General features: G+C 45.3%; 1 protein-coding gene and 1 non-coding gene across 3 annotated transcripts in view; one reads left to right on the forward strand and one right to left on the reverse strand.

Annotated features, from left to right (window-relative positions):
• sema3bl (sema domain, immunoglobulin domain (Ig), short basic domain, secreted, (semaphorin) 3bl) overlaps positions 1 to 15,333 on the forward strand; it is a 142,083-nt gene that overhangs the window by 107,985 nt on the left and 18,765 nt on the right. For both annotated transcript variants that reach the window (XM_067998436.1, XM_067998437.1), the window contains exons 8-10: positions 10,697 to 10,811; positions 11,266 to 11,335; positions 14,931 to 15,075. In XM_067998436.1, the coding sequence (XP_067854537.1) occupies positions 10,697 to 10,811; positions 11,266 to 11,335; positions 14,931 to 15,075 (330 nt within the window). The remainder of the gene's footprint in view (positions 1 to 10,696; positions 10,812 to 11,265; positions 11,336 to 14,930; positions 15,076 to 15,333) is intronic.
• On the reverse strand, positions 14,749 to 14,820 carry trnac-gca (transfer RNA cysteine (anticodon GCA)). The gene has a single exon. It is a non-coding gene; the product is annotated as a tRNA-Cys (tRNA).

Genomic DNA, 15,333 nt, shown 5'->3' on the forward strand with positions numbered 1-15,333 from the left:
TGGAAAAGGACATTGGGAGAGAGTGTAAAACAACAACAACAGCGATTTGCATTTATATAGCGCCTTTAACTTAATAAGGCATTTCACATGAGGCGTTATCAAAATGCATTGTTGCCCAAGACCAATTTTACCGCCCCCCTCCCCCCCTCCTCACCCCTACCCGTTTTCACTCAAACACGGCCTCTTTTGCAATTTGGTGTCGTAGAATAAATAACAAGGAGGAAGGCCATTCAACTCAACCTATCTCGTGCATCTAGAACAAACGTGCAGGTGGTAATTTTGTAAGCCCGTTGGCAGTGCCAATTGGAAAACTGGGCAGGCTCTGCCCCTCCCCCACACGGTCGTTAAATCAGGGGCCTGAATTTGTGCCGGTGGCCAAGTCTCCCCGCCAGCTGCACGGACTCCGAAAATTGGCCCCTCGGCCTCCCGTCAGAGCGCCCAACTGTTTCTTCAACGATTCCAGCAGCGTTGCTTCCACTGCTCAGAAGCCCGTGCCTCGTGTGGACTGCTCACGGTGAAGAATGGTCGGTTTGAACCTGTGGCCCTCAACCCCCCCTCCCCCCCCTCCCAAACCCCCACCTCATCCTCCCGTCACGGTTTAATTCGGAGCGAGCGATGGTGCCGAGTAGATCACATCTCACCGCCACTTTAGGTATCGCAGCGAGGTTCAGCTGCGGTTTGATATCGGGAGCCCGGCGTGGTGGGTTTGTGGGGGGGGGTGGGGGTTTGGGGCGGGGTGAAGCCACGATGCAACAGAAAAGAGGCAGTAAACTGTTCAACAAGATTTGTAGCCGTAAAGTTAGAGCGTAGGCCTGGCTTCACATAAAGAGCCGCTCACTTTAATGTGACTGTGTTTTACAATGGCACGTGGGTACTACGAGCAAAGGGGATCGCTCCCTCCCCCATCCCCCGTGCCCCCCCCCCCCCCACCACCCGGGTTTCCCCCCCCGTCCCCTCGGGGACACCTCCACCATTAATATCCACCAGATGTTTGTTTATTACATTTTTTCATTTTCCTAGGGTTTAGATCTCAAGTTGATTAGATTCCTCTCCCAGTGAATGTTGTCATAGCTGGAAACGCGGGCCTCTGACAGACAGTAAAACTGAACGTGTGAGTCGAATTTTCCACCCCAGGAAATACTTTAATAGATGTCAGGAAACCTTTTATGATTTTGACAGGAGTTACTTTATTTTTAATGTCTTTTGACCGTGTTTTTTTTTTGACGGGATTTTTTTTTTATATGTTTGACGGGATTTTCCAGGAAGTCCTTGATGGGTCTCTGGCCCTCGAACCGATCGTTCAATGAACATTTAAAAAGAACAAGTTTGTTGCTCTTTCACTATAAGGAGGCACAAGCAGCAGAGTCATCTCCAGAACCTTACATAGAATTACATAGAATTTACAGCACAGAAACTGGCCATTCGGCCCAACTGGTCCATGCCAGTGTTTATGCTCCACACGAGCCTCCTCCCTCCCTACTTCATCGAGCATTATCAACATATCCTTCTATTCCTTTCCCCCTCATGTGTTTATCTAGCTTCCCCTTAAATGCATCCATGCTATTCGCCTCAACTACTCCTTGTGGCAGCGAGTTCCACATTCTAACCACTCTCTGGGTAAAGAGGTTTCTCCTGAATTCCCTATTGGATTTATTAGTGACTATCTTATATTTTTGGCCTCTAGTTCTGGTCTCCCATCCCCCCCCCCCCCCACACCTAAGTGGAAACATCTTCTCTACGTCCACCCGATCAAACGCTTGCATTATCTTAAAGATCTCTATCAGGTCACCCCTCGGTCTTTTATCTAGAGAAAATCAATCTTTCCTGATAGGTATAACCTCTCAGTTCTGGTACAATCCTAGCAAATCTTTTTTGCACCTTCTCCAGTGCCTCTATATCCTTTTTTGTAACATGGAAACCAGAACTGTTCACAGTACTGCAAGTGTGGTCGAACCAAGGTTCTATACAAGTTTAACATAACTTTTCTGCTTTTCGATTCTATCCCTCTAGAAATGAACCCCAGTGTTTGGTTTTTTTTTATGGCCTTATTAACCTGCGTTGCTACTTTTAGTGATTTGTGTATCTCTACCGCCAGATCCCTCTGCTCCTCTATCCCATTTAGACTCTTATTATCCAAGTAGTATGTGGCCTCCTTATTCTTCCTACCAAAATGTAATACCTCACACTTATCTATATTGAAATTCATCTTCCAATTACACGCCCATTCTGCAAGTTTATTAATGTCTTCCTTTATTTTGTCGCAGTCCTCCTCGGTATTTGTAAACAATTTTACAACACCAAGTTATAGTCCAGCAATTTTATTTTAAATTCACAAGCTTTCGGAGACTTCCTCCTTCCTCAGGTGAACGATGTGAAAAATTTTTTCACATCGTTCACCTGACGAAGGAGGAAGCCTCTGAAAGCTTGTGAATTTAAAATAAAATTGCTGGACTATAACTTGGTGTTGTAAAATTGTTTACAATTGTCAACCCCAGTCCATCACCGGCATCTCCACATCATGACTACTCCTCGGTATTAACATTGGTGTCGTCCACAAATTTTGAAATTCTATTTCCGATTCCCGAGTGCAAATCGTTTACCTTCCTCGAGCCCTAACGAGAACTTTAAGACTTCTTTTTCTGTCTTTGGATTCCGAAGAAAGTTTATTGAGTTTTTAACAGATGGACAATAGCCTGTGCTTGTGATATCTTTTATTAAATTTGTTTTCAACAAGTCCCAGTCCATTGGATAAAGGCACCATAAGGCCTAATGCAGAAAGACTGATGGGCCCTATGTTTGATCCCTGGCCTGTGCTGAGTTCGCTGAGCCCGGTCCAGGGCGCTGGGAGATTGGCCCAAATTGGCCTCAGTGTTGCTGAGCTAAGGAGTGGGGGGGGGGGGTAAAATCACCCCAGCATCACTTGCCAACTCTGGTTGGACCTATTCCTGGAGGTTTCATCGCGTGACCTCCTGTCTCCAACCACCCTGTCCAACAAACAGCCTTTTTTCCTCATCTCCAATATTTTTATAACTAATAACCAAAAATGATCAAAGAAAATGGAAATTAAAAAACTCACCAATTTTTTTTTAACGCCCCTATGCTTTTTCTCCTGGGTTGCACTTTCATTCCTGGAAACTCCAGGACAATCCTGGAGGGTTGGCAACCCAAGTTTTGGGAAAAAATTAGGAGAAGGAGAGGGAAAAACGAAAGTCAGGATCGAAACCATTACCATACCATCACAATCATGTTGCCCTGCTGGACCGTAGGCTTCGGGGCGGATTCCAGGAGTTCAACATCTGGGAACCACCTCGCGGAATTGATGCCATTAAATCTGGTTTCTGTAGCAGGTGGACCACTGGCGGAACCAGATTCTCTGAGTTAGCCCTGTCGACAGGGGCCATTAACCGCCGGGCGGGCATATTGGGCACACTGCCCTCGATTGTCCGTCCGTTCATTTTTTATTGGGGTCAGGTTGCCCGCAATACCCCTCACTCGCATGGTTGGATGGCGTGGATTACCACCAGCAGCCCTAACTCGGAAAATCAGCCCTTACCAGCTTGCCGCCAGCCTAAAGAAATCAGATTTAGCCAGATTTGTGAGCCAGCTCACAGACCTCGTCCTCCCAGAATCCGAGTGAAGAGAAAAGAAAGGACTTGCATTTATATAGCGCCTTTCACATCCTCGGGTAGGCCCAAAGTGCTTTACAACCAATGAAGTACATTTGAAATGTGGTCACTGCTGTAATGAAGGAAGCATGGCAGCCAATTTACGCACAGCAAGGTCCCACAAACAGCAACATGATAATGACCAGATAATCTGTATTTTGTGGTGTTGGTTGAGGGATGAGTATCGGCCAGGACACCGAGGAGAACTCCCCTGCTCTTCCTCGAAATAGTTCCATGGGATCTTTTGCGTCCACCTGAGAGGGCAAATGGGTCCTCGGTTTAACGTCTCATCCGAAAGACAGCACCCCCGACAGTGCAGCACTCCCTCAGTACAGTACTGGGGTGTCAGCCTAGAATTTGTGCTCAAGTCCCTGGAGTGCGACTTTAACCTACTCAGAGGGGAGAGTGATACTCACTAAGCCATGGCTGAAGACCAATATAAATGGAGCTTCCATTTTGAGCTTAGAAAAGGCTTTCCACAATGAGGTCCGAGGCACAGAACAACCTTTAGTGATGATTTGACTTGTTAAAACTTGAGGACAAAGATGGGTTGATCGTTTGTGCAAAGAAAACTCTACTTTATACATACTCTGTTTTCAACTGAATAAAGTTTTCATTGTAAACAGACCACAGGATTTTCAAATTCAGGGGGGCAATTGTAGCGTTTCATTTTGTAGGCTACAGTTGCTCCTTTTGTACCATGCACGGAAAGTAAAATGTCACAAAGGCCTGTAGCTGCCAAGTAACCCACTCTCCTAACATTTACTGTTCTGTAATGAGGTGTCTGCACTAACTGACAGCCTGGCCTAATGCTGCCTGACATGCCCTGTAATATCTTAAAGGGACTCCATCCCTCTTTATTGGCCTTTCTACATTGTATTCAGTCCTCTCCATAAAAACATAGTACTCAATCCTCTACCAAGATAAAGTTCCAGTTGATTACAATCAGATGTAAGGTTTTGAAGTGGATTAAATATTACTGAGATGTAAGTATAGACACAGGTGGTGTGGCTTCAGTTAGGTGATAGAGAGAAAGGACGAACGAACAAATTATGGCTTCTACGATCTGAAATCTGCAAGCTTATATGCACCATGTCTGGAATAGCTTGCCTGAGGTATCAAAGGATATGGAGCAAAGGCAGGTAAATGGAGTTGAGGTGCAGATCAGCCATGATCTAATTGAATGGAGGAGCAGGCTCGAGGGGCTGAATGGCCTACTCCTGTTCCCAATGTTCTTATGGAAGCAATAAGACACACGATCCTGGGGCCAGGATTTTCCACTTCTGTACACAGCAGCTCATGATTTTCCAAACATTAAAATGAATTGGTGGAAAATCATGGTCTGGGGAGCAAAGGAACAGAAAATCCCAGCCTGAGAGAACAATAATTAAAAAAAATAGCATTGGTCCAAAAAGGTTAAAATATCCCCTTTGGAATGAATTTCTTATTCACAATGAAAACAGACATGACTTTTGGTTGAAATGGTCTTTCGTGGTCCTTCATATTATGCATGGATTATGTGAAGTTCCAGGGCACCCACCAAGTTTGGATCTCCAGCCAGAACTATAGCCTACGGTGGATTCCCCAGACTTAATAATTGCATGATGTGGAGATGCCGGTGATGGACTGGGGTTGACAATTGTAAACAATTTTACAACACCAAGTTATAGTCCAGCAATTTTATTTTAAATTCACAAGCTTTCGGAGGCTTCCTCCTTCCTCAAGCTTTCGGAGGCTACCTCCTTTTTCCACATCGTTCACCTGAGGAAGGAGGTAGCCTCCGAAAGATTGTGAATTTAAAATAAGATTGCTGGACTATAACTTGGTGTTGTAAAATTGTTTACAATTAATAATTGCAGTCAGACCTGCTGATTAACAATACACTGGTAGGAATATTGTAGTCCAGGCTAATGGCAGGAACTCGCACATCATCTAGGTCACACATACCTGCTAATTCTCTGATTGTGTTATTTAGATAGCCCTTTAGGCTGACTAATAGCCAACAAAAATGACTTGCATTTATAGAGCTCCTTTTAATGTAGAAAAAACATTCCAAGGGACTTCACAGAGGCGTAATCAAAAAATGGATGCCGAGCCAAAGGGGTTATTTGGAGGGGTAAACAAAAACTTGGTAAAGAGGTGGGTTTTAAAGACGGTCTTACAGGAGGAGACCAGCCACAGAGTATTAAAGAGAGAAAGGGAAGAGAGAGTCATTGAGCTGATAAGAGGGGGAGGGGAGGACTGGTGTTCATCAGCAAGTATGAGTTGTTTCAGCTTTTGCAGTGTATCAGAGCTAGAAAGGGGCTCCCTTGGTTGAGTTGGCGAGTGGAATGCTGCAGTCATGCTCTAACGCCAGGTGTCTATACAAACCTTGCAGGGCTTAAGGGAATTCCACCCTCCCTCAACCCATAAAATGGACTTAGCTCATGTCAACACGTCAGAATGGTGGCGAGATGAGGGATGGATAGCACAAAGTGTTTCCTTTTTACGAGCGGGACATGAATCCAAAGAGGTGAGGTGGAAAGCCTCCTCCCCATGGGCTAGATTTTAACTTTCGGGCAGCCGAGCGGGCGAGCAAACTTGGTGGCTCCTGCCGACAGGAGGCCCCAGCCATTTTGAGGCCTGGCCCTCAGTTCAATGCCGCTGCGGCTTGCCAGCTACGGCAGGAACAGGCTGACTCCTCAAGAAAGAAACAAAGGAAGACTTGCATTTTATAGCGGCTTTCACGACCCCAGGACGCCCCAAAGCACTTTACAGCCAATGAAGTACTTTTGAAGTGTGGACACTGTTATAATGTAGGAAAAGAATCTGGATATCCGATCGACGCCCACTTTCCTCCTGACTTTCGCACCCAGGGGAATAGATGTTCCCTGGACAATCGGCCCCCTTCATTCTTTTGTTCTGAAGGGGCGCACACTTTTTAGTTGCATCAACACAGAAGCCGACAGTTATAAGATGATAACCTAGAAAGTAATCGGCTGCTGTGAAGTACAAAGGAGGTGCTTCCACTCTTTCATTCCCCCCAGTTTTTCTCCCTGTGTTATCTTTTCCCGGAGTTTAACCCAGATGTTGGTCACATTGCAGTCCTTCATCCAAGTGTCCATTGTTCTCGTGTGAGCCTTAACAGTGAGTGTCAGCAGGCTTTCCAATTGTAAGAAACATTACTTGCTACGAGCCAATGTCTACAGGAGTGCATTTTTAAAAATTATTATTCGTTCTTGGGATGCGGGCATCGCTGGCAAGGCCGGCATTTATTGCCCATCCCTATTTGCCCCTTGAGAAGGTGGTGGAGGGCCTTCTTCTTGAACCGCTGCAGTCCGTGTGGTGAAGGTTCTCCCACAGTGCTGTTAGGTAGGGAATTCCAGGATTTTGACCCAGTGATGAGGAAGGAACAGCCGACATATGTCCAAGTCGGGATGGTGTGTGACTTGGAGGGGAACGTGCAGGTGGTGTTGTTCCCATGCACCTGCTGCCCCATGTCCTTCTAGGTGGTGGAGGTCGCGGGTTTGGGAGGTGCTGTCGACGAAGCCTTGGCGAGTTGCTGCAGTGCTTCCTGTGGATGGTACACACTGCAGTCAGGGTGCGCTGGTGGTGGAGGGAGTGGATGTTTAAGCCGATGGATGGGCCACCGCTCAAGCGGACTGCTTTGTCCTGGGTAGTGACAAGCTTCCATTAGGGGGTTATCGTGTAGTGATCACGAGCAGAAACTCTGGCCGACTTTTCTCTTCCCTGAACCAGGATCGTTGATCGTATCAGCCCGACCAGAAACAGCGGGGGAAGCAGAAACGTAGTCGCTTTTAAAAAGGAAATGGAAAAAATAATTGAAAAAGGAAAGGGCAGGGGAATGAGACAAAGTGGATAGTTCTTTCAGAGGCGCGATGGGCCAAATGGCCTCCCTCTGTGCTGTAATATTCTCTGATCCTACTGCTGCATCAGGTGATGGTCAGCTAGCTCGGCTCCGACTGGGGGATGGAATCAGGATCCCTTCTTGCTCTTTGCGCCTCAGACTTGGAAACTCGTTCTGAGGCATCGGGGTGCCCAGGCCCCGATCTTTTCTGTCGAAGGAATCGACAACCCTGACAGTAAGGGAAAAGATCTGGAATAAGGGAGAAGTAAATAAGAATTCAGTGACTGAAGTGTGGCGGGGTGGGGGGGTGGGGGGCAAGGAATTAAACTGGTGGTTCTTCAGCGGAAGGTAAGCGACAGATTTGTAAATTACAGGCCAGTGCAATGTTCTCCCTCCCCTCTGTATGTATGTCTGTGTGTAATGTCTATATGTGTGTCAGACTGATATCAGCCAGTAGAGTGATTATTTTGACCGATAACCTTGTCGGAGGGTGAACTAATAACCTTTCCTGGGCTGGTGTTGATAACCCTGCCCTGATAACCCCTGACCCATCAATCATGACGTTCGAGGCTTAAGACTCTCCATTTTCTAGTCTACAAGCTGAACTGTTGGGCGGACGAACGGGGTTATAGAGCAGTCAGACGACACGTCCTGTATCACTGGTGAGCGGTTTCAGCTTCACACCAACGTAACGTAGTGCAATGAGAGTGTCACCCGATGCGTGAGACTGCCCCTGGGAGGGGGTCTTGGGCTTCACACTTGCTGCCAGTATAACTGCAGAGCCGTGTTTAAGAAGGTCCCAGGGAGTCCAACTTTTTAAACTTCTTTTTTAAAGACTGCTAACATCAAAGCTCAACCAGCACTATGAGTGTAAGGGGTGCAGTAATATGATGGATTCTTACTGAATATTAAAGGGGTATCAGGGGGTTGGAATACAAAGTATTTGCCCCATTTTTATAATAATATACTGATTAAAGTTTTCCTATCTTATCGGGGATATCCGAATTTTTGACATATTTCATTCCTCCCCCTTCGAGCTCCCTCCGCACCCCACACTGCAATGGTGAGCCTCCCCGCATTACTCCCCTTACCATCAGTTATGGATGTATCCTCCTGCTCCATTGATCCCTTTTTCACCCAATTCCCGACCACCCAACTCCCTCTCCTAGCCCCCATGCTAGCTGTCATTGTCAATGGGTCCCTCTCCCCGCTGTTATCACCTCCCTCCTCAAAATAAACACTCAACCGTCCGTCCTTGCCCCATCTCCAACCTCCCTTTTCTGGCTAAGGTCATGCGATATGTTTTCACCTCCCAGCTCCATGCCCATCTCTCCTGAAACTCCCTGTTTGAATCCCTCTAGTCCAGTTCCTGCCCTTTGCACAGCATCCGAAACAGCCCTAACCAAAGTCGCAAATCACGTCCTCTATGATTGTGACCACAATGCGTTGCCTCTCCTCTTCATCCTTGACCTCATCACAGTGTCGATGGTAGTCATGATGTGGAGATGCCGGTGATGGACTGGGGTTGACAATTGTAAACAATTTTACAACACCAAGTTATAGTCCAGCAATTTTATTTTAAATTCACAAGCTTTCGGAGGCTTCCTCCTGCGACAGGTGAACGATGTGAAAATTGTTTACAATCATCACAGTGGTCAACATGGTTGGCCATATTTTTGTTGGGTAAGGGTATCAAGGGATATTGAGCAAAGGTGGGTAAATGGAGTTGAGTTAAAGATCAGCCATGATCTAAGTGCATGGCGGAGCAGGCTCGAGGGGCTGAATTATCTGCCCCTGTTCCTATGTTCCTCCACCACCCTTGTCCAGTGCCTCTCCTCCATCACCCAGGTCCATTTGACTGCCCTTGCGTGGCTCCATCCATACCCATCCGAACATAGTCAGTCTCCGCACGTGTGCATTACTTATTTGCAGGGGCAGTAGGTGACAATTTAGGAGCAAGAACCATGGCATATTTTCCCCTCCCTATTTCAGGGGTGCAGAGGCCGATAGTAACACCCCAACTGCAGTTCCATCTGAGACCAGCTAACTCAGCACAAACCAGGGATTGAACCAATGGGTCAGTTATTCATTGGATAACCTCAATGATGCATCGGGAAGCATATTCATAATGACTTTTTCTGGCCTGGGCACTGAACAGTGGAGCAGGCACGTTACAAGGTGACTAATAGTATGGAGACCCTTCCTTTCAGACTAATTGAATGTTTTTTTTTAAAGTCTGTAATGAGTATTTGCTAAAATATAACAAAGAGGGAAAGTCAAGTGCACCTTTTGCAATAAAAGACTAATGGAGTTCTGGAATCAGTTACTAGAGTGGGCCATTAAAAGAATTAAAGACTTGCATTCATAAAGCACCTTAGTTCAGAAACATTCCAAAATGATTCGCCTAAAATGAATTAATTTTTTTTTTGAGGTGCAGTGATTGTTGGTTTTTGCGCGCAGCAGGGGAGTTCTGTTCTGACCGATATTTATCCCTCGACCAACACTAAAACTGAATATCTGGTCATTATCACATTGCTGTTTGTGGGATCTTGCTGTGCTCAGATTGGCTGCCGCGTTCCCTACATTACAACAGTGACTACAGTTCAAAAAGTACCTCATTGGGCTGTAAAGTGCTTTGGGATGTCCTGAGGTCGTGAAAGGCCCGATATAACAGCAGTACACATGGGTCTAGGGTAATGTCTGATGAGCGAGAAGGGATTAAAGGAAATAGCGAGAAGGTGGAGTTTATCTTCTTGGGCCTGATGGCCTCTCCCTGTTCCTAGACATTTTTATCATCTTAAATGCTCGTTAAACACCAGCATATGAAAAAAAATTCAAGTCAATGAAAAAAAGAGAGTTTTGAATGAGAACTCCCCGTTTGTTGATGGAGGGAATCTCTAATCCAGACAAGCACAGAATAGCGAGCTGGCTGAGCCGATATCTTGACGATCTGTACTTTTAAATTTTATTTCATTGCAGGTTTAGATCTTCCTTCTCGTGAATGATAGAAATGTTTACAAGAATCAGAGTGTCAATGGTTTGCTATTGCCGTCTAGTTGAGGGTTAGAATCCATTGTTTGGCGGGGTGGGGGGTGGAGAAAGGGGAGGGGGGGACCTTATTTCTCAATGATCCCAGAAGGTTATGAAACATAATTGATGATGTGTTTACAATGGTATTTTTCAGAATGATGCAGGAGGTCAAAGGGTACTGGTAAACAAATGGAGCACATTCATCAAAACCAGGCTGATATGTTCTGTTCCAGGACCTGATGGGATAGACACGTACTTTGATGAGCTTGGTAAGTAACAGATTATTTTGTTTTGTGCGCTCATTAAGGTGAGGAATGGGAGCGGTGGGAGAAATGGAAGACTGGTTCACTTTCAGCACTCCGGGTCAGCACCGGGCACTCCCAGGTCAGCTCCAGCACAAGCCAGAGGCAGAACAAAGCTTTCTCTACTCTACCCCAGCAACGGGGTAAGATTTCCTCGTGAAATCCTAGGCCTGCTCTTTTATGGAGGCGTTTACGACTTCACTAGGAGAAGTAAACATTGGCGTTGGGACTGTGTCAGGATGTGCCGTTACTTCCCTGTGTGTAAAGAACATACGTTCGAACCCGACCCTGAGCATGTGAACCACATTCTAAATTTAATAAAAGGAGATATCCATGATATCAGAATTATAGCCTGTTTACTGAAGAATTAATTCAACTGTTGGTGATTTTGTAACATTTCACCTTATCTTCTGTGTCACAGAAGATATATTTCTACTGAGAACTAAGGATGAGAAGAATCCGGAAATCTATGCTATATTTAGCACAATAAGGTAGGAAAGCATTTTATTTGATGTTCAATGAGCAAAACAATGGTGTATCACTGTTGAGATGTAGGTCTTTCTCAGCCTCAGGACATGCCAAAGCACTGCTCAATCAATTTTTGAAGTGTAGTCAATTTTTTAATGTAGGGAGTGCCATGGGATCATTTCTGCCCACCTGAGAGGGCAGACGGGGCCTTGGTTTGACACCTCATCTGAAAGACGGCACCTCCGACAGTGCAGCACTCCCTCAGTCCTGCACTGAAGTGTCGGCCTAGATTATGCACTTGTCTCTGGAGCAGGGCTTGCACCGATGACTTTCCAACTGCTAGCACCGGGGCCAAGGCTAACACGTAAGTAGGTCTCTCTGTTGTCCTGTGCTTTAACACTACCGGATAGAGGTGGTGTGGGAGCAGCCATTTTGTGTAAAACTCATCCTTTCATTGCTCCAGTGACGTCATAAATAGGAACTGAAATCCATGGCCCACTGTCCCCATGGGTGATGTCACCAAAAAGCAAACCTCATGATGTCATTGAAGAGGAGATTCTGCTGCAGAATCCCAGTCCGTCTCAGAGCAGAAACACGTAAAGCATAAAATACAGGAACAAGGGGACACTGAGAGGCACTGGTGCCTCCCTTTATAACAAGTAGTATGATGTGGCACTTTAAATGATTGCATTTCTCTTTTAAACCCATATATAAACGCCAATTGTGGGTTCAAGTCCCTCACCAGAGACTCGCACACATAATCCAGGCTGACAGTCCTGGTGCAGTACTGAGGGAGCACTGCACAGTCAGAGGTGCCGTCTTTCAGATGAGATGTTAAACCGAGGCCCCATCTGTCCTCTCAGGTGGACATAAAAGATCCCATGGTACTATTTCGAAGAAGAGGTGGGGAGTTCTCCCCAGTGTTCTGGCTAATATTTATCTCTCAACCAAGATCACTAAAACAGGTTATCTGGTCCTTATCACATTGCTGTTTTGTGGGATCTTGCTGTGTGCAAATTGTTCAACACTTCAAAAGTACTTCATTGGCTGTAAAGCGCTTTGAGACGTCCTGAGGTCGTGAAAGGCGCTATATAAATGCAAGTTCTTTCTTTTATTTCTTTTTTCTTTAAATCTTTGACTTGAGACGCCCATTGGGTTGGTCATCTTTTAACAAAAGTTCTATTTTTTTCAGCTCATGGACGTAATTTCACACACCCAGGGCCTGAAATTGGTATGTGTTGTGCCTATTTTTTGGAGGGTAGAACGGGAACAACTCATACCAATTTAGCAGTGGTTAATCTTTCCAGAGATGCTCCAGATATAAGTATCAGTATATAATGTTAACAATAGCTTTTAGAGGTGGAGACTGAAGGCATTTAAATAAACAAGTGATGCCTCCGTTAAATAGGGGACTAAGGAATGTCACAAACACATTAAACATCCACTAATATCACCATCAGTCATTTCTAGGCTGTGTCTGCGGATGGTTGGTTTTAGTATTAGGTTTACGAATTTACTTAATGGGTTTATATAACATAAACTATGAGAGCAGAGGCCCAACGGTTTATGGATATCACATGGCGCCTAGATTAAGCTATAGTTTGGTACGCAATTCTTTGTGGTCCTAATAAAATAAACAGTGGTAATAAACAGTGTTAAATGTGGCAGCTGGTCTGTGTTGAGTGAGCTGATCTGATGCAGGTAGGTGATGGGACAATGCAATCAACTGCAACCTCCCTGGACTAGGGAAAGGAAGATCAGAGAGCTCAGCTCCAATGACTCCTGCTGAAAAGGCAGGTATGGAATTGGATCAGCCTTGAATGTGGGGTCCCCATGGTCGAGCAGCCTGCCATCACTCACTGCTGAGGCCCGCACGTGAAGAATGGATACTTGGGCACGAATTCTTCCCTGTGCTACTTTAGTTCAGTTGTTCACCTACATGTGTAGAATCGTAGAATGATAGAGCACAGAAGGAGGCCATTCGGCCCATCGTGCCTGTGCCGGCTCTTTGAAAGAGCTAGCCAATTAGTCACATTTAATTTGTGTAGATTATAAGAACATTAGAAATAGAAGCTGGAGTAGGCCATTCGGCCCCTCGAGCCTGCTCCACCATTCAATAAGATCATGGCTGATCTTCTACTTCAACTCCACTTTCCCGCCCTATCCCCATATCCTTTGATTCCTTTAGTGTCCAAAAATCTATCAATCTCAGTCTTGAATATACTCAACAACTGAGCATCCACAGCCCTCTGGGGTAGAGAATTCCAAAGATTCACAACCCTCTGAGTGAGAAATTTTTCCTCATCTCAATTCTAAATGGCCGACCCCTTATCCTGAGACTATGACCCCTAGTTCTAGACTTTCCAGCCAGGGGAAACAGCCTCTCAGCATCTACCCTGTCAAGCCCTCTAAGAATTTTATACATTTCAATGAGATCACCTCTCATTCTTCTAAACTCCAGAGTATAGGCCCATTCTACTCAATCTCTCCTCGTAGGACAACCCTCTCATCTCAGGAATCAATCCAGTGAACCTTTGTTGCACCCCCTCTAAGGCAAGTATATCCTTCCTTAGGTAAGGAGACCAAAACTGTACACAGTACTCCAGGTGTGGTCTCACCAGAGCCCTGTATACTTGCACAAGAACTATATAATTGCAGCAAGACCTTTTGTATTACTTGTTTTGGGATGTTGGTGACACTGGCAAGGCAACATTTATTGACCTGAGGGCATTAAGAGTCAACCAACCACATAGTGTGGGACTGCACTCGCATGTAGGCCAGACCAAATCGGGATGGCAGGCCTATCCCTGAAGGACATTAGCACCTCAGTTGGGTTTTTACAACAGTCCAGCAGTTTTCATGATCATTCTTTCCTGGTCCTAGACCTCAAATTACTAGACTCATGAATTCAATTTCATAACTTGCCCTGGCTGGGATTTAGAACTCACAACCTCTGGGTTAGTCCAGTATCATAATCACTAGGGTTCCACACCTGCTGTGTAAGAGCCAATCCTGTTACTAGGACTAAATAACAATGATTTGGAGATGCCGGTGATGGACTGGGGTTGACAATTGTAAACAATTTTACAACACCAAGTTATAGTCCAGCAATTTTCTTTTAAATTCACAAGCTTTCGGAGATTTTCTCCTTCCTCAGGCAAATGTTTAGCCTGAGGAAGGAGAAAATCTCCGAAAGCTTGTGAATTTAAAATAAAATTGCTGGACTATAACTTGGTGTTGTAAAATTGTTTACAATAAATAACAATGAGTTGTAGGCCATAGATAGAGGATGCAGCAAACACAGCATGGATACAGAACGTATGGGCTAGTTTTAAACATAGAAAATAGGAGCAGGAGGAGGCCATTCGCCCCTTCGAGCCTGCTCCACTATTTAATATGATCATGGCTGATCCTCTATCTCAACACCAAAACTTCAAGGGGGCACCTGGATTTGAACCAGGGACCTCTTGATCTGCAGTCAAATGCTCTACCACTGAGCTATACCCCCATGTTGCTGAACCCTTTGAAATGCAGACAGAAATCATATTATGAAGCAAAGGATCTTATTTATCATCTACGTCGATATTTGACTTTTTTATATCGTCTATGTTATTTCAGTAATGTCTTCCAAGGCTATGCTGTTTGCGTGTATCGTATGGCTGATATACGGGAGGTGTTCAATGGACCATATGCACACAAGGAAGGACCTGATTATCAGTGGACAGCTTACGAGGGGAAAGTACCTTACCCAAGGCCTGGATCTGTGAGTATTCTTGCATGGAAAAATTAAATGGTGTTCTGGTATCTCCATACAGTCAGATTTATAACCGTACTGCGGAGAGAAACTAGCTAACAAATCCTTCATTCCTCCGTTCCAATTTAAATGTTTCTTTTTTTATTAAAGCTAACGTATTTTATTTTACTGCTCACCTTTTTATCTCTGTATTCCTAGACTGGTGACTTGTTCCTGCCATTCCCTGGCCTGGTGGGCAGGCTGGTGACTTGTTCCTGCCATTCCCTG

Source organism: Heptranchias perlo, chromosome 17 (genome assembly GCF_035084215.1).
Source record: "Heptranchias perlo isolate sHepPer1 chromosome 17, sHepPer1.hap1, whole genome shotgun sequence".
In the NCBI taxonomy this organism is placed as follows: Eukaryota; Metazoa; Chordata; class Chondrichthyes; order Hexanchiformes; family Hexanchidae; genus Heptranchias; species Heptranchias perlo.